The following is a 16,949-nucleotide window of genomic DNA, read 5'->3' on the forward strand; positions in this document are numbered from 1 at the left end:
CATAAGACACTTTATTGGTGTGAGAGGAACAGGACAGGAGAGGCCTGGGGAGAAAACTGACAGTGAAATGACTTTCAGTGATGTCAGCAGATTGTCTTTCGCATAGTTTAGCAATGGGTCTCAAGCTCTGTCAGAGGAGTCTAACACGTGTGTTTATAACCATTCCACTTAAATAAATCCCCAGTCTGGATGACTTTAAGGTTTTGAATGACTTTCAGACTGTTGCTTAACGTGTTAACACTGATACATCATTTGAGTGTCTTTGGTCTGAAATCACAGCTCTGTTCACAGTCTGATATCAAATGACACTTTTTCCTCAAGTGTGAATATCTCCTAAATATTCAAGTGAGGATGGCAGTTTTCAAATGCACTCAAAGACGTAGTCTCACCACAACCGAGCGCGTGGAACTCGGGGCATCACTTGCACAAGCACACCAAAGTGAACCTTCTGGTGATGCCTGGAGTCATGTGTGACTTGTGTCATTTTAGAAAGCACATGGCACAGGAACATAAATATTAGAAGTAGGTTGCACAGAAAAAAAACTTTGGGGGAAAATTAAGCTAGATCATGCATGATCCTATTCATGTTTGTGGGATAAGAGGCCTCTGAGGAACTTCAACTTCATTTTCCTTTCAATTTAAGCCATTCCAATATGTATATGGATGTGATGCCACCTGGTGGTGTTACACAGTCTCAATATTGACTCATTGTGATACAAATGATTTGATCAAAATTAATTATTCTCAAAAATTCTTCCTTTATTTGAGAGAGCTAAGTGGTGAAGCCAGAAAAACAAGTGTTAAATCTCACTTACCGCCAAGAAAACTATAGTTTACTTAGAAGGCAAAGAGGAGGCTCTAGTTAGCTCTAGAAAACTAGTTATGCCGCACATCATAACAAAGAGTTCTTTCTATTCATTTCCTAAACAAGGAAATAAAGAGCCGCCATGAGTTTCTGAATTGCAGGTGATTATTTTTCATAGGTTTTAATATACAAACTAACCTTGTTATGGGAGTTAAAGCACAACTGTCATATTTTGTAAATTCTCTCATGAAGTACAATCATTAAGTTTAATGCACAATTGCAAAATATAAACTTGCCCCCATCACATGCCAAGAATAAAACAATATCTGTCGTAACAGCAACAGTCCCGCTGGCACTTCTTTTTTTATCATTTGACTCATCACAGTTTTTTAAGGCCAGAGTCATTCACATGTAGGTTTTCAGATTAAGAAAACTACACATACAGTATGAGAATTTTGATTGGATTAAAACATTTACTAAATTATCGATGAGCTCATCTTGCTTTCTTTTCATGTCAGTCTCTATCTGTCATCCATGTCACCACTGAGTCAGTACAGTTGCTGGAGTGCCTGAGTTATGATGTCAGGACACACTCACTGCAGTGTTCATGTTCAAATTTAACTGCTTTCAGGTGTCACACCTGTTGATCTGATACTGCGCCTCATTTCAACATAAGCTGTAAAAGATCAGGTTTTTCACATGCGAGAGGAAAGCAAAAATATGAAACGGAAATGAGACACTTCTAGCTACAGTGTGAAACATATTGTTACATGTTACATATTACATTGTCACATGTGACCTTTGACCTCTTATAATCTTGTCTGTTACATTACCCCCCTTTCACTTGCTCTCTCCCCCTGCCTTGTCCTTACTCTTGTCCCGTGGTATACGGCCCATATTGTAAAATTCTAGGTTTGGCCTCATGTCGGTGAGATGGGCGAGCCGGTTGGACATGGCAAAGAAGGCGGCAATGGCAGCGATGTCCCAGGCATCCTCACGGTCAAAACCCACTTCCTCCAAAGACTGGAAGTGCTGTTCTGTGATGGCGTCGCAGCAACACACAGCCAGCGCAAAGTCCAGCATGGCACGCTCCCGAGGTCCCAGGTCCGCATTCTCATAGTTAACAATGACCTGGGTGAAAGTAGGAAGAGGGCTGATTGTTTTATAGTAATTCAGAGAGAAACCAAAATAAGACACAACATATGCAAACACAAAATTAGTAAGAAGGGAATATTATAAGGATGTGAATAGTCCAAACTCACACATTAAGTGCCATGTAAATGTATCTACCTTAAGGAATATAAAAAACATGATACATGAAATATTTCTCCTTTCCTTCCCATTACAAACATACCCTGAAATGTATTTTATGCAACTTGCATACAGTGACGGGATGTGTTATTTATGAGTTAGAATGTACATACTTGTGTTGATCAATTTAATTATAAAATAATTTTGAAAATAGCCTGAAATACTTTAATGCCAGTACGCATTTGGTAAACAGCAACTTCTTTACCACTCAGATCATATTCTTGAATATTTTCCAAACATTACAACACATCTGATTTCAGGTGGGTCCCTGAACTCACCACAATAGATGTAACTGACTACTTTATAACAAATAAGCAGAGCAGAGGCAATCAGTGAAAGACGATACCTGATCGGAAAGAGTGGGTTTCTTAGAGTAAATTCGGTGAAGTGCACTGTGGGATACCACACAATAAAGACACTTGTTGTGGATGCTGGTTGCCACGACAATCAGCTCACGATCTGCCTTGGTTAATCTGCCTGGAAGACATTAGATATTAAATTCATGTGAAATCAGGAAAAAAAACAACACATTCAGAGACTAAAGACACATTCACACAATTGTAAGTTGCAACTCAGCACAGAGTTGAAAAGAGTTGTTAGTTAGGAAGTTGCATATACATTCTCAAACCCAAGTTTATAATATGACAATAAGGAATGCTACTTCACTGCCTAGATCATTTTCTTTTTTATATCATTCAGTGTTCCAGAATTGAGTTGTTTCTGGTCAAAGTTTTAGTCGTTATATAAGTTATAAAGATAAATCAGTAAACCTGCTTCTTGGAACAGGCTCCTGTTATTCAGGGAGTGGCCACAAAAATCTTATAATTCCTCCTTAGATAGTCTATACAAAAAGTCACAGCTCAAATGTAGGCTAACGAAACACCTATTCAAATTTATTTCACACACAAAAACAAAAGACCAAATAAAGAAACCCTTATACTGTATATTCCAGTCACTACTTCCTCTCTTTGATGATGTTGCTGCCAACCTGGTGAGTTTGAAGTAAAATGTGCCAACTTTTAAAACCCCTTTAAATGACTTTATTAAAAACAAGAGCCTATGGACACATCAATTGAAGCGAATCTTCTCTCTTACCAGCAATATAAATCAGCACTACTGTTTTAGTCAGCATATTGACAATAAATATAAAGAATGAATCTTCAGAAGCAGCAACTCCATACAAAATGTTTACTCAGAGCAAAAATCGGTTACAAGATTCACTCTTTGTGCTCGATTTGGCACATCGGTCAAAAACCTGTCTTGCTCCACAGACTAATTAACTCCAACTGAGAACTATTGGCTAAAGGACCATTTCAACATTTTTACAATAAGTCACTAAATACACCTTAGCAATTCTTAATATAGTTCTTACAGACTCTTTGGGAAACATTATCTACTTTCTAATACTTCTACACGAATCTACAGTCTCCCTTGCCTTTTGTGAGTTGTAGAGAGCAGACACATCCAGGTGATCACTTAATAGCCAGACGGAAACAAGAGCAAGCTGCACATGTTCCAGCCAGTGCTCCACTAATACCCACCAATCCACATTGTTACCACAGGAATCCTGTTGTTACAGTTTATGCTGCTTAACGTGATTCTATTTTGGCACTTGATTTGCTGCACTGTTAAAAGCAGCTAATAGGTGCACGTCTTTTAAATACTGTATAAATGAAACACTGATTTTTAAAAAGGTGAAACTGCTTTATTCAGGGTTTTTACTGGATTTAATCACTGTGTTAATCACTTCCTGACTGCGATGACAACTCCCATGATCCCATGCTACTTTACAGCATCACCAAACTCTGTCTTTTGTTGTTTTGATTGGAGAGACCCACAGCCGCAGACAATTACACATTGTGCATTTAAAGCGCCGGTCTGTATTGGATGGGTGGGGTTTCCTCTAACTAAATCCTGCACACCTGCTTCTTATGCTGACCTGAATGACTGTTGTTTTGTTTGCCTATCTGACATGTACCTGATATGTTTCTACTAAAACCTTATTCACCCAAACCTTTGACCACACTACCTGCCGCTGTTTGCTTAAGAGCTGAAACAGATTCAGCGTCACACCTACCACCTCATGTACCACCTGCACTCCAAAAGAGGTTTTTCCATGCCCCCGCTGCCATTAGAGTGCAACAGACCGGCAAAGCCAAACAGAGCACAGCCCTGAAAAAGGTGTCAACAACACTGCCTACAAAGGTCACATAAGGACGCTGACTCCATCTAGTTTTCCTCCTACTAAGAAGCATCGCCAAACTCAGGGCTGTTGTGGTGCAAAATGAAATGGAGATGCTAATACATGCTTTTATCTCATCACAATTGGACTCTCATTTCCTGCCTTAATACACCTTCCTTACACTGGTTACAAAATGCTGCTGCTAGACTCCTAACACAAACACGGTCACATATTACACCTATTTTAACCTCTCTGCAGTGGCCTCTTGTTCATTTTAGAATTAATTTTAAAATTTTGGTGAACATTTATAGAGCCCTTAATGGCCATGCTCCACAGTATATTATTGACCCTCTGCACACCCACACCACGAGATGATGTTTTAAGATTTGGGGAGATCATGCTTTCCAGTCCCTAGCCCCTAAGCTTAATGTGTTTGGACTCTGTGGAAAGCAGCTAAAGCCCATCTGTTGTGCAGACAGGAATTTAGGTAACATGTAGTATTTTATGTTTTATGTCTTATCTTTGTTTCATTTGTATCTGACTTTATCTCTTTGTTTGATGAGCACTTCCTGAAGTGTCTTTGGAAGACTATATTTAAACAAACTTTACTTGCTTGCATCCACCTTGACAAATAACATCTTGGCTTATTGCGAGTGTTGGAGGATGTTTTGTCTGACCTTATAGCACATGCCAGGAATTCTAGATGTCAGTATTGTTTCAGGGGCCATAGTGTTGACCTCAAGATGCTTAGAATTTCTAGTAACACCCCTGAAAAATTACTAGCACTATCAGAGAAACATGACAAACACACACCTGTCTCCTTGTTCATTAGTTCATTGTAGTATGCGAAGAAAGCTCTGAACTCTGCTGGTCTATGAGAGAGGACTTTGAAGACATTTGGCAAAAAGCCTCCCTGAAAGAAAATGTACAGTTTAGCAGGTAAATCATTGTCACAAATATATATTATATGGTCTATCAAGGCTTTTTTTTTTGTTTTACCTTAGACTCCACTTCCTCCATGAGCTCCACTATATCATAAGGTAAGTCTTTCTTGTAAGGAACTGGATAGCGACTGATTTTCTCCGGTGGAGGGTCGCTGGAGAAATGTCTGGTCCCCGCCACTGCCGCTGCCGCCCTCCGCCGGGACACGCAGCCCGACCGGAGAGACGCCTGGATGGAGGACCGGAGAGTCAGACAGAAACACGACTGAGAACAGCACAAAGTAGAAAACTGTACGACAACTTACGAGCTGTGTGAACACAGGACGACGAAACAACTTGGCGACAAGGTTATTCGCCATGCCAGTCCGCTGAGAAAACAGGCTGTTTCTTTGGATTTAATTTCGTCTCGTCGGACTGGAAAGTGCAGAAGAGCAGCCAGAGGGAGTGTCAACACCAGCAGTCAGCTCGGATGGTTTTAGGCTTCTCAGAATGATTAAGGAAGTCAGTTACCGCTGCAAAATTAAAAATTATTCATCAGTCTTTCCAACTTTCAGTCACCTGTCAATTGATGTTTGCCTCTATGTGAAGGGTTATAAGATCCTATGAAGGCTAATTATATATTGTTATAACTGTAACTTTATTTACCATTAACCTCTCGTCTTAGGGTTAAAAATCTTTCTCTGTTTCGCTTCGTTGCTCACCGTCCAGCCAAACAATCCAATCACAGTACGGTACTGAGTCACGCCTGCTGTCTGTCCCTGCCTTTTTACAGACAGTCTATGGTTCTGGCCTCATGCACTATTCCTCCTCACCACCAGGGGTCAGGCTGTGTGGACCGGACTGTGTTGCCATGGGGCGTTTATGCCTGTAGCTTACAACCCACTAACCATGCAGATAAGACATTTCATGTAGGTTTGAGATCATTAGAATTGTGCTTATTGTTGTGGATAGTATGAGTTTATCGCTGGATTTGTTCCACAGACTGTACGCTTCATGACAGACAGAAACCGGGACAACAAAGGGGACGTCATCAACGCTCGACCCGGTGCCCCGGAAGCGACTTTGTTGCGAATGAGCGACTGGTTTTCATTCATCAAGTGACATACGGTTTGGATAATTTATCAAAACAAGAATACTAATCGAGGCCGAATTGAACATTGTAACTGACATGTTTTACCACGTAAGTTTGTGTTATTTTTCCTTTAAGAGCCGGTTATTAGCAATGACCGGATGTTTTGTTTATAAATGTTTGCCTAGCGTGATCGCTGCTTCGTTAGCAGCGCTAAACAAAACTTCTCCAAATAAGTTTTTGTTTTGCTGGTATGTAGTAACTCTTGTTTTCCTGGTCTTTAATCACCATCACCGCAGGACCACGTTCATAAACACTGAAACAGTAATATATCTGTATGCAGTCGCTAACAATGGAAGCGTTGTCTTATAATGCACGCACTATTTGGTGTTCGCAGATTTCCTTGGAGCATGAAATCTTGCTACACCCGAGGTATTTTGGTCCGAACCTCCTCAACACCGTGAAGCAGAAGCTTTTCACAGAAGTGGAGGGTACCTGCACTGGCAAGTGAGTGGCTTCGTGCAAGACTCAATTCAGTGCACAAAATCAATTCAATTATATAATTTAACTGGACAGTGTTAATCTACCATTTTGTTGACATGTAACATATTAGGTTGGATCAGATGTTACTAAAGTTCAATGAACCCCAACCCAAATCAAACGCATGTGTACACACTTTTAGAAATAAACAAATAGCCACTTCCCTCTATTCTGGAATGAACTGCCTCACTGCTATTTTAGAACTTGTTATAATGTCTGTCATAATGTGTTTAATGACTTTGAAAACTGAGTAAGTCTAGTAATATTGAATCTTTCGGACCTATGGCCATAACATTTTGCTTAAGACTCTTGACTCTTGACTCTGACTTAAATTAAAAAATAAAACATTCAAAAACCAAAGGCACTAGATCAGGGTTGTGGCCTTTTTTAAGTTATCATGACAATATCAAATGCATAACAAATACTTTAATTTTACATTCATGTTCCCGCATGCAAAGCTTGACGTATACATGTTAATAATTTATCTCTTTCAGGTATGGCTTCGTCATTGCAGTCACCACCATTGACAACATTGGGGCAGGTGTAATTCAGCCAGGCAGAGGGTTTGTCCTGTACCCTGTGAAATACAAGGCCATTGTGTTTCGGCCATTTAAAGGGGAAGTGGTGGACGCTGTGGTTACTCAGGTTAACAAGGTGAGGTACAGTATAGTGCAGGTTTATCAGCCACTATAGAGAATTTCTAAGCTTTAATGTAATTTTTATATGATGAGGGCATTTTAATTCCCACTGTGGACTGTCTCAAAAGCTTCACTTCCACCATCCCTTCACCCCTCCATGCTGTTATCTGACACTGACATTGCATTGCTTGATAAACTTCTGAAAAATCTGTACAGTATTATATAGTATTATGGCTAAAACTCCTGTTTTCACATCTTTTCTGACCAATCAGTCAGTTAAAAAGTAAAACGATACGCATGGTGATATCGGTTATATTAATTATAATGATAACTTTGTATGCCATTATTTTGACCAAGATAATTACTCTGGTACATGCCTAAGATTAATGGAATTTTTCATTGTTGAAGCACACAAATTTAACTTTATCATAGTAAATGTAAATGCTGAGCTATTTGAGTTAAGAGTTAATGCATCTGTAGTGGATGATGTTTTAAATATAAAGTGATGAACCAGTTTTGTGCCTTTATTTAAATGATATTTTTCCGTGTTTCTTGCAGGTTGGATTGTTCACCGAAATTGGTCCCATGTCTTGCTTCATCTCTCGCCATGTGAGTCAGTGTAACATCTGTAGTTATTGACTGAATAGGTTGTCTTTGATACATGTTTAGATTTATATTTGTTATCGTATTTCTCACAAGAAACACTCTTTTTGCAGTCCATCCCCTCAGAAATGGAGTTTGACCCCAATTCTAATCCTCCTTGTTATAAGACAGTTGATGAGGTAAGAATATTCAGTGTTGTTTGTCATTACCAGCTGCTGGATAGAAACATTTACCATATGACACAAGAGTGTGTAACAAAATAAATGCCATTTTCAGCTGAAAACAATCTCCTCTCTTAGGCTTCTGAAATTAAACTTTTAGAATTAAATGTTTACATGTAAAAATTCAGGTAATGATAGTTACACTGGTGTTAAAGAAGGTATTTTTCAGGAAATGTAAGCGATCGTGACTGGAACATCAAACATTCTGTATGCCAAGTATCTGCAGTGCTGCTCACTGTTGTTTTCCTCCTGTCACTTTACTGTTGTTGAGTCTTGCATTTAAGAATGTTTTCTTCTCTTCTTTTCAAGGACATTGTAATCCAGCAAGACGATGAGATCCGGCTTAAGATTGTGGGAACACGAGTGGACAAGAATGACATTGTAAGTGTTTTTGTTCTTTTTAAAATAATAATATTTCATCTTGCCATGGGAAAAAATAACAAGAAAGGATATGTGACTATATCTCAGGTGTTACATAGTAGTTTATAGAAAAGACACACTGTATGCTAATTTACAGTAAGTTAAAAACTTTCCCCTTGTTTTCCAGTTTGCTATTGGATCTCTCATGGATGATTATCTGGGTGAGTATTACACCACAGCATATTGTCACACAGGTGGTAGATCTGCTCATTCGATGGGCATGAATCGATAAAATGCCTTGTATTATGTAAAATTACTCTGCACAATCAGGACAACATGATTCATAGTGTCACAAGACAGGCTTTTTATTGTTTCAGTTTGGTTACTGTGGTTGCAATAGCACATATGTAGGCACCCTGTAGGTAGAATATATTATTTTTTGTTTTGTAACTGATCATTGCCCTCAACTTTTATTTCCAGGTCTTGTGAGCTGATTCATCCCAGAGGTTTCACATTACATGGGACATTTTATGTAGTAGCCTATTTCTTTCTTGGTTAAAATTGATATTTTTCTACACTGATTGATTTTGTTTGGTGACAGGTGGTGAAGCCCCATAGCTACATTGTTTTGTCGTTATTTGTTTGTATTGCAAGTAGTGCAAAAGAAAATTTACTTGTAATCAGAAATAATTCATATGCTTAATTTTCAGTTTTTTCGTTGAATTCGTAATTTTGATCTCAACTATATATTGATTGTTTTTTGTATGTGGACTGTAATAAAATATTTTATTTGTTCTTATATTCTTGTATCTTTTCCTATTTTAAGTATCACGGTGTGTTAATTTGATTTTACTTTGACTTAAAATAGATTCAATGTGCTGTAACTGTACGCCATCTTTAGTTAATATTTATACATTTTAAAATCAGATCAGATGTGTTGAAATCGGTTGAAATGTGGCAAAGCATCCCCCCGCCGGTACAAAACATTCGGCGAAATGTGAACGCGGAAATTTTACGGGCGCGCACGTCTTGTGACCGTAAATACGTCAGAGGAGCGCGCCCTCGTTCTTTCTTTCTCTCGTCCTGAAGATGGCGGCAGGGGTGAGTAAGATGGAGAGATGGCAAGTGATGTTGCTCTGTTTAAACTTTCCTGGCGTAATCCGATGAAAATCAGTCCCATCTGCACCTTTACTGAGTACCTTTGGATGTGAACAACGCTTTGTGTCTGTTAGGTAGATGTTAGAGGGTTTATTTTCAAAGAATTTCATTCAGTGTTCATATTAACTGAGGTTAGCTTTTGCTATCCTGACGTTGCATTGAAAGTGAATGACGCCCCTTTGCTGGCCCAGTCTTGTGCCACGTTACCTTAGCTATTTTCATTCTGTTAAAAGTTAGACCTTGGACCTTATGTCCAGATTTTTAGCGCCTGTAATTACGGCTATTGTTAAATGTTACGCGAACTAAGACTCCGGTTAAACTGCCGGTAATGATAGCTAGTTAGCATTTAGAGCGAGCTAGTAGCCACGTGAATATTTCAGTTTTTGCTCGTAGTTTGTTACCAAACGTACATTTGTCATTGGTAACCTGCTTTAGTTAAATCTGTGGACGTATCCCAGCTTCACCCTGTTACCCTTTCTAGCTAGGGGGTTATAAATTGTCAACCAGCTGGATTTGGATGGCATCATTCATCTTTTACCTCGTAACTGAAAGAGGATGTGCTTTGTTGAAACATTGAGAGATTACTGTGAGAACATCCTTAGGTCAACCCAGTATGCAGTTATCTTGTTTGCAAATTGTGATTTTATATATGTTTAAATTAATTTTAATGCTTTTAATTGTATAAAAAATTTTTGTGTTCTCTCTTCCTTTCAGACTCTGTTCACATACCCAGAGAACTGGCGGGCCTTCAAGGCCCAGATTGCAGCCCAGTACAGTGGTGCTCGCCTCAAAGTTGCCAGCAACTCCCCTGCCTTCACCTTCGGGCAGACAAACCGTACTCCTGCCTTCCTCAATAACTTCCCTCTGGGCAAGGTTAGTGCAACTAGTTAAATGGAATTGCACCAGTTTTGCAAATATATCTGCAGTCGACTTGAAGAGCCTCCTTTTCTACTGTAGGACTTGTGGCGATGTTGGCAACGAATGTGGCCAAAACAGTTGCTGCAATTATTTCTAAACTCAATTCATTAACTTGCTGTTAAATGTAATTATTTAAGAACACCATTGTAACCAAAGAATCTGCTCATGCACATTACTGCTTGATTCTCTGGATAAAAATATAACTAAATCCCACTGTTTGCAGGTACCTGCCTACCAGGGAGATGACGGCTTCTGTCTGTTTGAGAGTAATGCCATTGCTCACTACTGTAAGTTGCATTCACTAATAACTAAATGGTTAGTGCATTATGCACTCTGGGTGTTCATCAAAAAGGTCTACATTTAGTCATAAAGGAAGTAGAGTTAATACCACTTGTCCAAACAGACGGCTTCTTCATTAGGGCTTAAATGTTTATCACAGATGTAGAGTTTGTGGTGACATACATAATTTGAGTCAGCAAAACAATAATTCAGTCATTTATTTTTTTTTATTTTTAGAGGAGCTCTCTCATGGCAGACATTTAGACTGTTTTGGAGCTGGGCCAAACCTGTGACACAGCATGATCAGCATTGGGTCCCTACCTAAATGGAACAAAACTGTTAAACTTGTTGGACAAATCAAATGTGTCACATTCCTTTCTTCACACCTTTCTGTCAGAATTTTAACTCGACTGCATTTGTAACTGCAATTCAATGCAAGTGTTTCAAGACAGTACATTAATGTTGAAATACAGAGTTCATCCCATGAAAACCCACTTATTGTATGTGTTCAGCACACAGAATTTGGACTGGCTCTGTAATTTTGACTTTTTCGTCAAAAAATTTTTTTTTCTACCTTTCAACAACAGTGAGCAATGATGCCCTGCGTGGCGCCACTCCCCAGGCTGCAGCCGAGGTGCTGCAGTGGGTGAGCTTTGCTGACTCAGAGATCATCCCTCCAGCCAGCGCTTGGGTCTTCCCCACTCTGGGAATCATGCAGTTCAACAAGCAGGTGTGCAGCTCAGCATTTTCTGGCCAAGCAAAAGACTTAAATTACTATTTTGTAGCTGTGTTGGAACGTGGGTGCCAGTTGGCCATAGTACAACACCCTCTTGTGACTTAGCGCTTGACTACAGACTTTAAATATTGTGCAACCCCTCATAGACATTGTTTTTTTTTTTTGTTTTGTTTTGTTTTTTTTTTTCTGTTGAACTGTCCAGGCCACGGAGCAGGCCAAGGAGGATGTGAAGAAGGCCCTCACAGTACTGAACCAACACCTGAATACCCGTACCTTTCTTGTGGGAGAGAGGATCAGCCTTGCTGACATCACTGTGGTCTGCTCCATGCTCTGGCTCTACAAACAGGTTTGACATACACACAGCAAATAAGTTACATGAACAGCCACATACTCAATGGTCATTAATTTTGACATTTCTCTGATCAACTTTTGATCTATAAAATGTTATTTGTGCTAAGATGCTCTCCAAAAGACCGTAACACATCTTTGTACCCTTCAGGTTCTTGAACCTTCCTTCCGTCAGCCATACCCCAACGTGACCCGCTGGTTTGTCACCTGTGTCAACCAGCCCCAGTTCAAGGCTGTCCTTGGAGAGGTCAAGCTGTGTGACAAGATGGCCCAGTTTGATGGTATGTTGATGGCAATGAGATCAGAAGTGGTCATTCAGCACATTGCTGTCGTTTGAAAGGTGAAATAAGTACTCCCCCTTTGTTGCTGAATTCTTTATTGTTCAGCTGAATGATCTATAATAGATGTGTAATAAAATAGCTGCAGCCTTATTTATTTTAACACTTCTGCAAACTTTGTCAAATTGCTTGTAATATTTTACAATTTATTTCCAAAGTATTTGCCAGAGAGTGGTCTCAGAGGGTGGAACATTTAACAGAAAACATGTTGTTCATTGTTTTGTTCTCTTTGACCAGCCAAGAAGTTTGCTGAGATGCAGCCCAAGAAAGAGACCCCTGCTAAGAAAGAGAAGGGAGGAAAAGAGGCAGCCAAGCCCCAGGAGAAAAAAGAAAAGAAAAAGGAAGAGAAGAAGCCTGCACCAGAGGAGGAGATGGATGACTGTGATGCTGTTTTGGCTGCAGAGCCCAAAGCCAAGGACCCCTTTGCACACCTGCCTAAGAGGTAAATGTCTAGAGGCATTTCTTGTCTGTAGTTTTGGTATGCAGTTTTATTAATGTCATTTAGAAATTGTCACGTCTAGTTAACAATTTAGATTTTGGAACAGGAGTGGTCAACATGGAATGGAGGGTCAATAGTATGCCGGTTTTTATTCCAACTGATCACCTCAGCATGATCACCTCTTAGTACTTCTTTCTACTTTAGAGGAGTTCTAATTAGCGGGTGGAGGCAGTTGACTCCATGGCGCATTTGATGGCGCATTGAATCATTCATGGTCAGGATGTTTAGTCTACAGATAATTTGTTGGTCAGTAACAGACCTCTGCAGCAATTGACAAAACTTCCCTTGTTGGGGAAAGCAGATGGTCCCCTGTCATTGGGCAAGGCAGTGTCCAGTCATGGCACCCAGTCTTAATCTGACAGGGGAAGAGAAACTTGAGACCACATTCATCCCAGTCATCTCTGTTTCAGTGAGCAAAAGGCTGGTTCATGCTGTGGCCACAAATTCAACTTGGAGCTCTATTGTTGACCTTGGCATTGAAAGATGAAGTAGAGTGTAGATATTTCCAAGTGATTTAGTTGGGACTTTGTCACCAGCCAAAGTTGTTTTTTTGTGTATATATATATATATATATATATATATATAATTTTTTTTTTTTTTTTTTTTGTGGTGGGGACATGAAAAGTTAATTGAGCATTTAGATCACATTTTTGCAACATCTTATTTTTCTCCTATCTACATGTTCAGACAGCAGACATGCATGACCCAAATCTGTCTCCGCTTTTTTTTTTCTTTTTTTTTTTTTAAGCACATTCGTCATGGACGAGTTCAAGAGGAAGTACTCCAATGAGGACACCCTGACAGTAGCCCTTCCCCACTTCTGGGAGCACTTTGACCGTGAGGGGTACTCCATCTGGTATGGCCAGTACAAATACCCCGAGGAGCTTACACTTACCTTCAAGAGCTGCAACCTTATCACAGGTGAGACTCAGCAGCAGCCACTTTACCGAGCTTATTGATCTAAAGGGGATGGCTGTAGGGGTTCTGTAGTGTATTGATGTCATTTTTGTGAAGGCACAGTTCATACTTTTCAGTCCTACGTATTTATCTGGAACAGCATGGTCGCTCAGTTGTTGGAATGAAACTTCAGAAAGGGATTTAATTTTGGCCTTGGCCCTACTTGTTATGGGGGTTTCCTGGGTCATGCATTGGCATGAATTTCCTCCATTTAAGGTTGGTTCCCATGGTCCAAAAACAAGTTTTTATCAGAGCAGATTCAGCTCATATTTTAATGTGACCTCAAGAGTTAGTAGGTCTTTTAGGAAACTTTCATGTGGCTTTGAAAAGTAGGCAGGTACTGATTAAATATGAATGTATTGGATAGATCTTTATTTAGAAATAATGGCTTACATCATATTCATACATTTTAAAGGTTGCATGTACTGTGCTTAAAAATTTTAAAGCCTCAGCGGCTTCTGAGGTTGCAACATAAGTTTTCAGTTTTCAAGATATCCATGGTTGCTCTAAAGTTCTTAGAATTAAGATGCGATTTCCAGATCAGTTTTTTGAAATGAGACACATCTTCCTTCTTAATTTGTTAAAGAAAACTCAATGCTGTATACAGTATGTGCTGTTAAAATGCACAGTATTTGTTGGGTAGAAATAGGCCTGCACTATAATCAGGAGTCATCCCTGTGTGGGGAAAGCGGTGTGTGTCCCCTGTCATTGGGCAAGGCAGTGTCCAATCATGGCACCAAGTCTTAATCTGATGGGGGAAGAGAAACTAGAGACCACATTCATCCCAGTCATCTCCGTTTCAGTGAGCAATAGGCTGGTTCATGCTGTGGTCACAGTAAAACAAGACTCATATTGAAGTGTTACTCTAAGACAGAAGTGAGCAGCAGGTATTTTAGTTTTTTTTCTTCTTGGCTATTTATGAAGGTGGGCATGGAGTTGCTGTGGATCATCTATAAATATTTCGAGTTAGGCATTGAGTGAAGTCTTTTACAACAAACATGGATGGCAAACATATGGCGTTGTTCAGTGTTGCTACTATACTGTATGTTGTGGATGTTTGATTGTTCATTGATAAAATACCCACCATGTGTCAAATGCCTTCCTTGTTCTTCAGGTATGTTCCAGCGCTTGGACAAACTCAGAAAGAATGCCTTTGCCAGCGTCATCTTGTTTGGCACCAACAACGACAGCAGCATCTCTGGCATCTGGATCTTCAGAGGCCAGGAACTGGCCTTCACTGTAAGTATTTAAGTATGAACACACTTTCCATGGTGTTCTGACTTCATATGAACCCCACCCTGGAGCATTTACTGCCTGTTTTTGACAAACTAATTTGTTTCCTGAGAGATTAAATGAGTGGATTCTCATTATTTCCGGGTTAGTGGATTGTCCCCTGTCATTGGGCAAGGCAGTGTCCAATCATGGCACCAAGTCTTAATCTGACAGGGGAAGAGAGACTTGAGACCACATTCATCCCAGTCATCTCTGTTTCAGTGAGGAAAAAGGCTGGTTCATGCTGTGGCCACATTAAACAATGTCAAAAACTCGCAGTAGAAATTCTAGATGTAGGTTGAGTTGTCTGCACTGCTGTAGTTTGGACTTTATTTACTGGCTAAATTGATTGCAGCTCAAATTGGAAATGAGTTGTTTGAGAAAATGAGTCTTATCAGTAAATGCTGTGAAATTTTACATTCAGACTGTTGAGACACACTGTAGCTTACATGATCTGCATTTGACTGCACACATTTTATGGTCCAAGTATTCCCTGCTGGATAAACTGCATTGAGTAATCTATCATCTGATAATCAGTGGTGGTTGTTCATTTATCAGCTCATCAAAGTTGAGGGTAATTCCCTTCCATTCAAATAAGGAATTGTTTCATTTCTCCCCCAGCTGTCTGAAGACTGGCAGATCGACTATGAATCATACGATTGGCGCAAGCTGAATCCAGACAGCGAGGAGTGCAAGACCATGGTAAAGGAGTACTTTGCCTGGGAGGGAGACTTCAAGCACGTGGGTAAAGCCTTCAACCAGGGCAAGATCTTCAAGTGAGAGGGCTCTGGGGACAGTATGAACAAAAGCACTCTGCGCCTATGCTCTCCAAAATGTAAAACCTACAGACTTTCAGCCACCACGTGCTTACTTAACCGCAAAAATGACTTGGAATGACGGTGTTAAAAGACGAGTGAATTGTCTGTGGCCCCAAACTGGTTTTTTGTTGTTTGACCTGCAAAATAAAGCATTTTCCACCATGCCAACTATGGGATTTGATGTCTGTTGTATGGCTTCAGTCTAAATATGTTTTTTAAAGTGAGTGTCTGGTGTTTTTTGGTTTTTAGAGTGGTAACCCATCAACAAATGCATTTGCATTTCCCTAAATCATTGGTTATAACCATGCTGCTGCTATATAGGAGTGTATTGAATAAACTGACATCACTGTTATATGGTACAACAGTGCACACTTCTGACCACACCCAACAGTAGTGCTGGGTGTGGCTGGAGGTATCAGATTTGAAACTTTCAGCCAGAAGGGGTCAGTGAAACAATGCTTTTTAGCTTGGTATCAAGTTACTCTAATGGTCACTACAGGTGTTTTCTCTACCATCTATACTGTTGACTTTAAATTGGTTAATGCATCTATGAAATATTTTTGATCTAAGAATTAAATTGGTCCCTATCAGCTGTTATTCCTAAACTGTAGGTTTTAGGTCCAGCCGGTTATGCAGTGTTGTCTAATCCCTGCAGAGGGCAGGCAAAGACTTGTCACTGGGAAACTGAAGGGCTTGTTGAATGACAAGCATCCAACAGCAGGAGAGAAAAAGAAAATGACTGGGCTAAGCTTCGTGGTTTGCTCAAACTAAAACAAAAATGTAGTCTGCTTTTAAAGTTTGAGCTCTTGTAATATTTCTTGTGCTTCCCCAAGGAGTGGAAGTCTGGAACAAATCAAGTAGCATCCAGCTGGATGCCCCTTGAAATGTCATCTACAAGGCCCTGGGCCATAAACATAAAACTTTTTCAGTTTAACTTTCTCTTGAGTAACATTTAA

The 16,949-nt window shown here is 39.8% G+C and overlaps 3 protein-coding genes across 3 annotated transcripts; 2 read left to right on the top strand and 1 right to left on the bottom strand.

The window, feature by feature from the left end:
* On the bottom strand, window positions 1-6,148 carry LOC111232697. Its single transcript, XM_022760325.1, has 6 exons — window positions 5,885-6,148; window positions 5,545-5,751; window positions 5,298-5,468; window positions 5,112-5,211; window positions 2,463-2,593; window positions 1-1,936 (listed from the first exon to the last, which is right to left on the bottom strand). Exons 2-6 carry the CDS (start codon window positions 5,596-5,598, stop codon window positions 1,646-1,648), a joined length of 747 nt encoding a protein of 248 aa, XP_022616046.1. The 5' UTR covers window positions 5,599-5,751; window positions 5,885-6,148; the 3' UTR covers window positions 1-1,645.
* Window positions 6,149-6,306: 158 nt separating this feature from the next.
* polr2g (RNA polymerase II subunit G) lies at window positions 6,307-9,438 on the top strand. The gene is made up of 8 exons (XM_022760327.1): window positions 6,307-6,419; window positions 6,706-6,815; window positions 7,343-7,502; window positions 8,045-8,095; window positions 8,203-8,268; window positions 8,620-8,691; window positions 8,858-8,891; window positions 9,151-9,438. Exons 1-8 carry the CDS (start codon window positions 6,408-6,410, stop codon window positions 9,162-9,164), a joined length of 519 nt encoding a protein of 172 aa, XP_022616048.1. The 5' UTR covers window positions 6,307-6,407; the 3' UTR covers window positions 9,165-9,438.
* A 262-nt stretch (window positions 9,439-9,700) lies between these two features.
* eef1g (eukaryotic translation elongation factor 1 gamma) lies at window positions 9,701-16,167 on the top strand. The gene is made up of 10 exons (XM_022759940.1): window positions 9,701-9,771; window positions 10,543-10,701; window positions 10,970-11,033; window positions 11,613-11,755; window positions 11,964-12,107; window positions 12,261-12,390; window positions 12,685-12,889; window positions 13,695-13,867; window positions 15,018-15,142; window positions 15,797-16,167. The coding sequence occupies exons 1-10, from the start codon at window positions 9,760-9,762 to the stop codon at window positions 15,953-15,955; spliced, it is 1,314 nt and encodes a 437-aa protein (XP_022615661.1). The 5' UTR covers window positions 9,701-9,759; the 3' UTR covers window positions 15,956-16,167.
* Window positions 16,168-16,949: the final 782 nt, after the last annotated feature.

The sequence above is a fragment of the Seriola dumerili genome, unplaced genomic scaffold (genome assembly GCF_002260705.1).
Source record: "Seriola dumerili isolate Sdu_G_001 unplaced genomic scaffold, Sdu_1.0 BDQW01000331.1, whole genome shotgun sequence".
Taxonomy (NCBI): Eukaryota; Metazoa; Chordata; class Actinopteri; order Carangiformes; family Carangidae; genus Seriola; species Seriola dumerili.

What these genes read in the sequence shown, in the direction of transcription:
- LOC111232697 (XM_022760325.1), bottom strand. Translation starts at nt 5,598, where the DNA reads ATGGCGAATAACCTTGTCGCCAAGTTGTTTCGTCGTCCTGTGTTCACA. An exon ending in TGGAGGAAGTGGAGTCTAAG is followed by an intron (nt 5,212 to 5,297) that starts GTAAAACAAAAA and finishes ATTTTCTTTCAG; the next exon opens with GGAGGCTTTTTGCCAAATGT. An exon ending in ACTAATGAACAAGGAGACAG is followed by an intron (nt 2,594 to 5,111) that starts GTGTGTGTTTGT and finishes AATGTCTTCCAG; the next exon opens with GCAGATTAACCAAGGCAGAT.
- eef1g (XM_022759940.1), top strand. An exon ending in ATAACTTCCCTCTGGGCAAG is followed by an intron (nt 10,702 to 10,969) that starts GTTAGTGCAACT and finishes CACTGTTTGCAG; the next exon opens with GTACCTGCCTACCAGGGAGA. An exon ending in GAGCTGCAACCTTATCACAG is followed by an intron (nt 13,868 to 15,017) that starts GTGAGACTCAGC and finishes CTTGTTCTTCAG; the next exon opens with GTATGTTCCAGCGCTTGGAC.
- polr2g (XM_022760327.1), top strand. An exon ending in GAGGGTACCTGCACTGGCAA is followed by an intron (nt 6,816 to 7,342) that starts GTGAGTGGCTTC and finishes TATCTCTTTCAG; the next exon opens with GTATGGCTTCGTCATTGCAG. An exon ending in GAGTGGACAAGAATGACATT is followed by an intron (nt 8,692 to 8,857) that starts GTAAGTGTTTTT and finishes CTTGTTTTCCAG; the next exon opens with TTTGCTATTGGATCTCTCAT.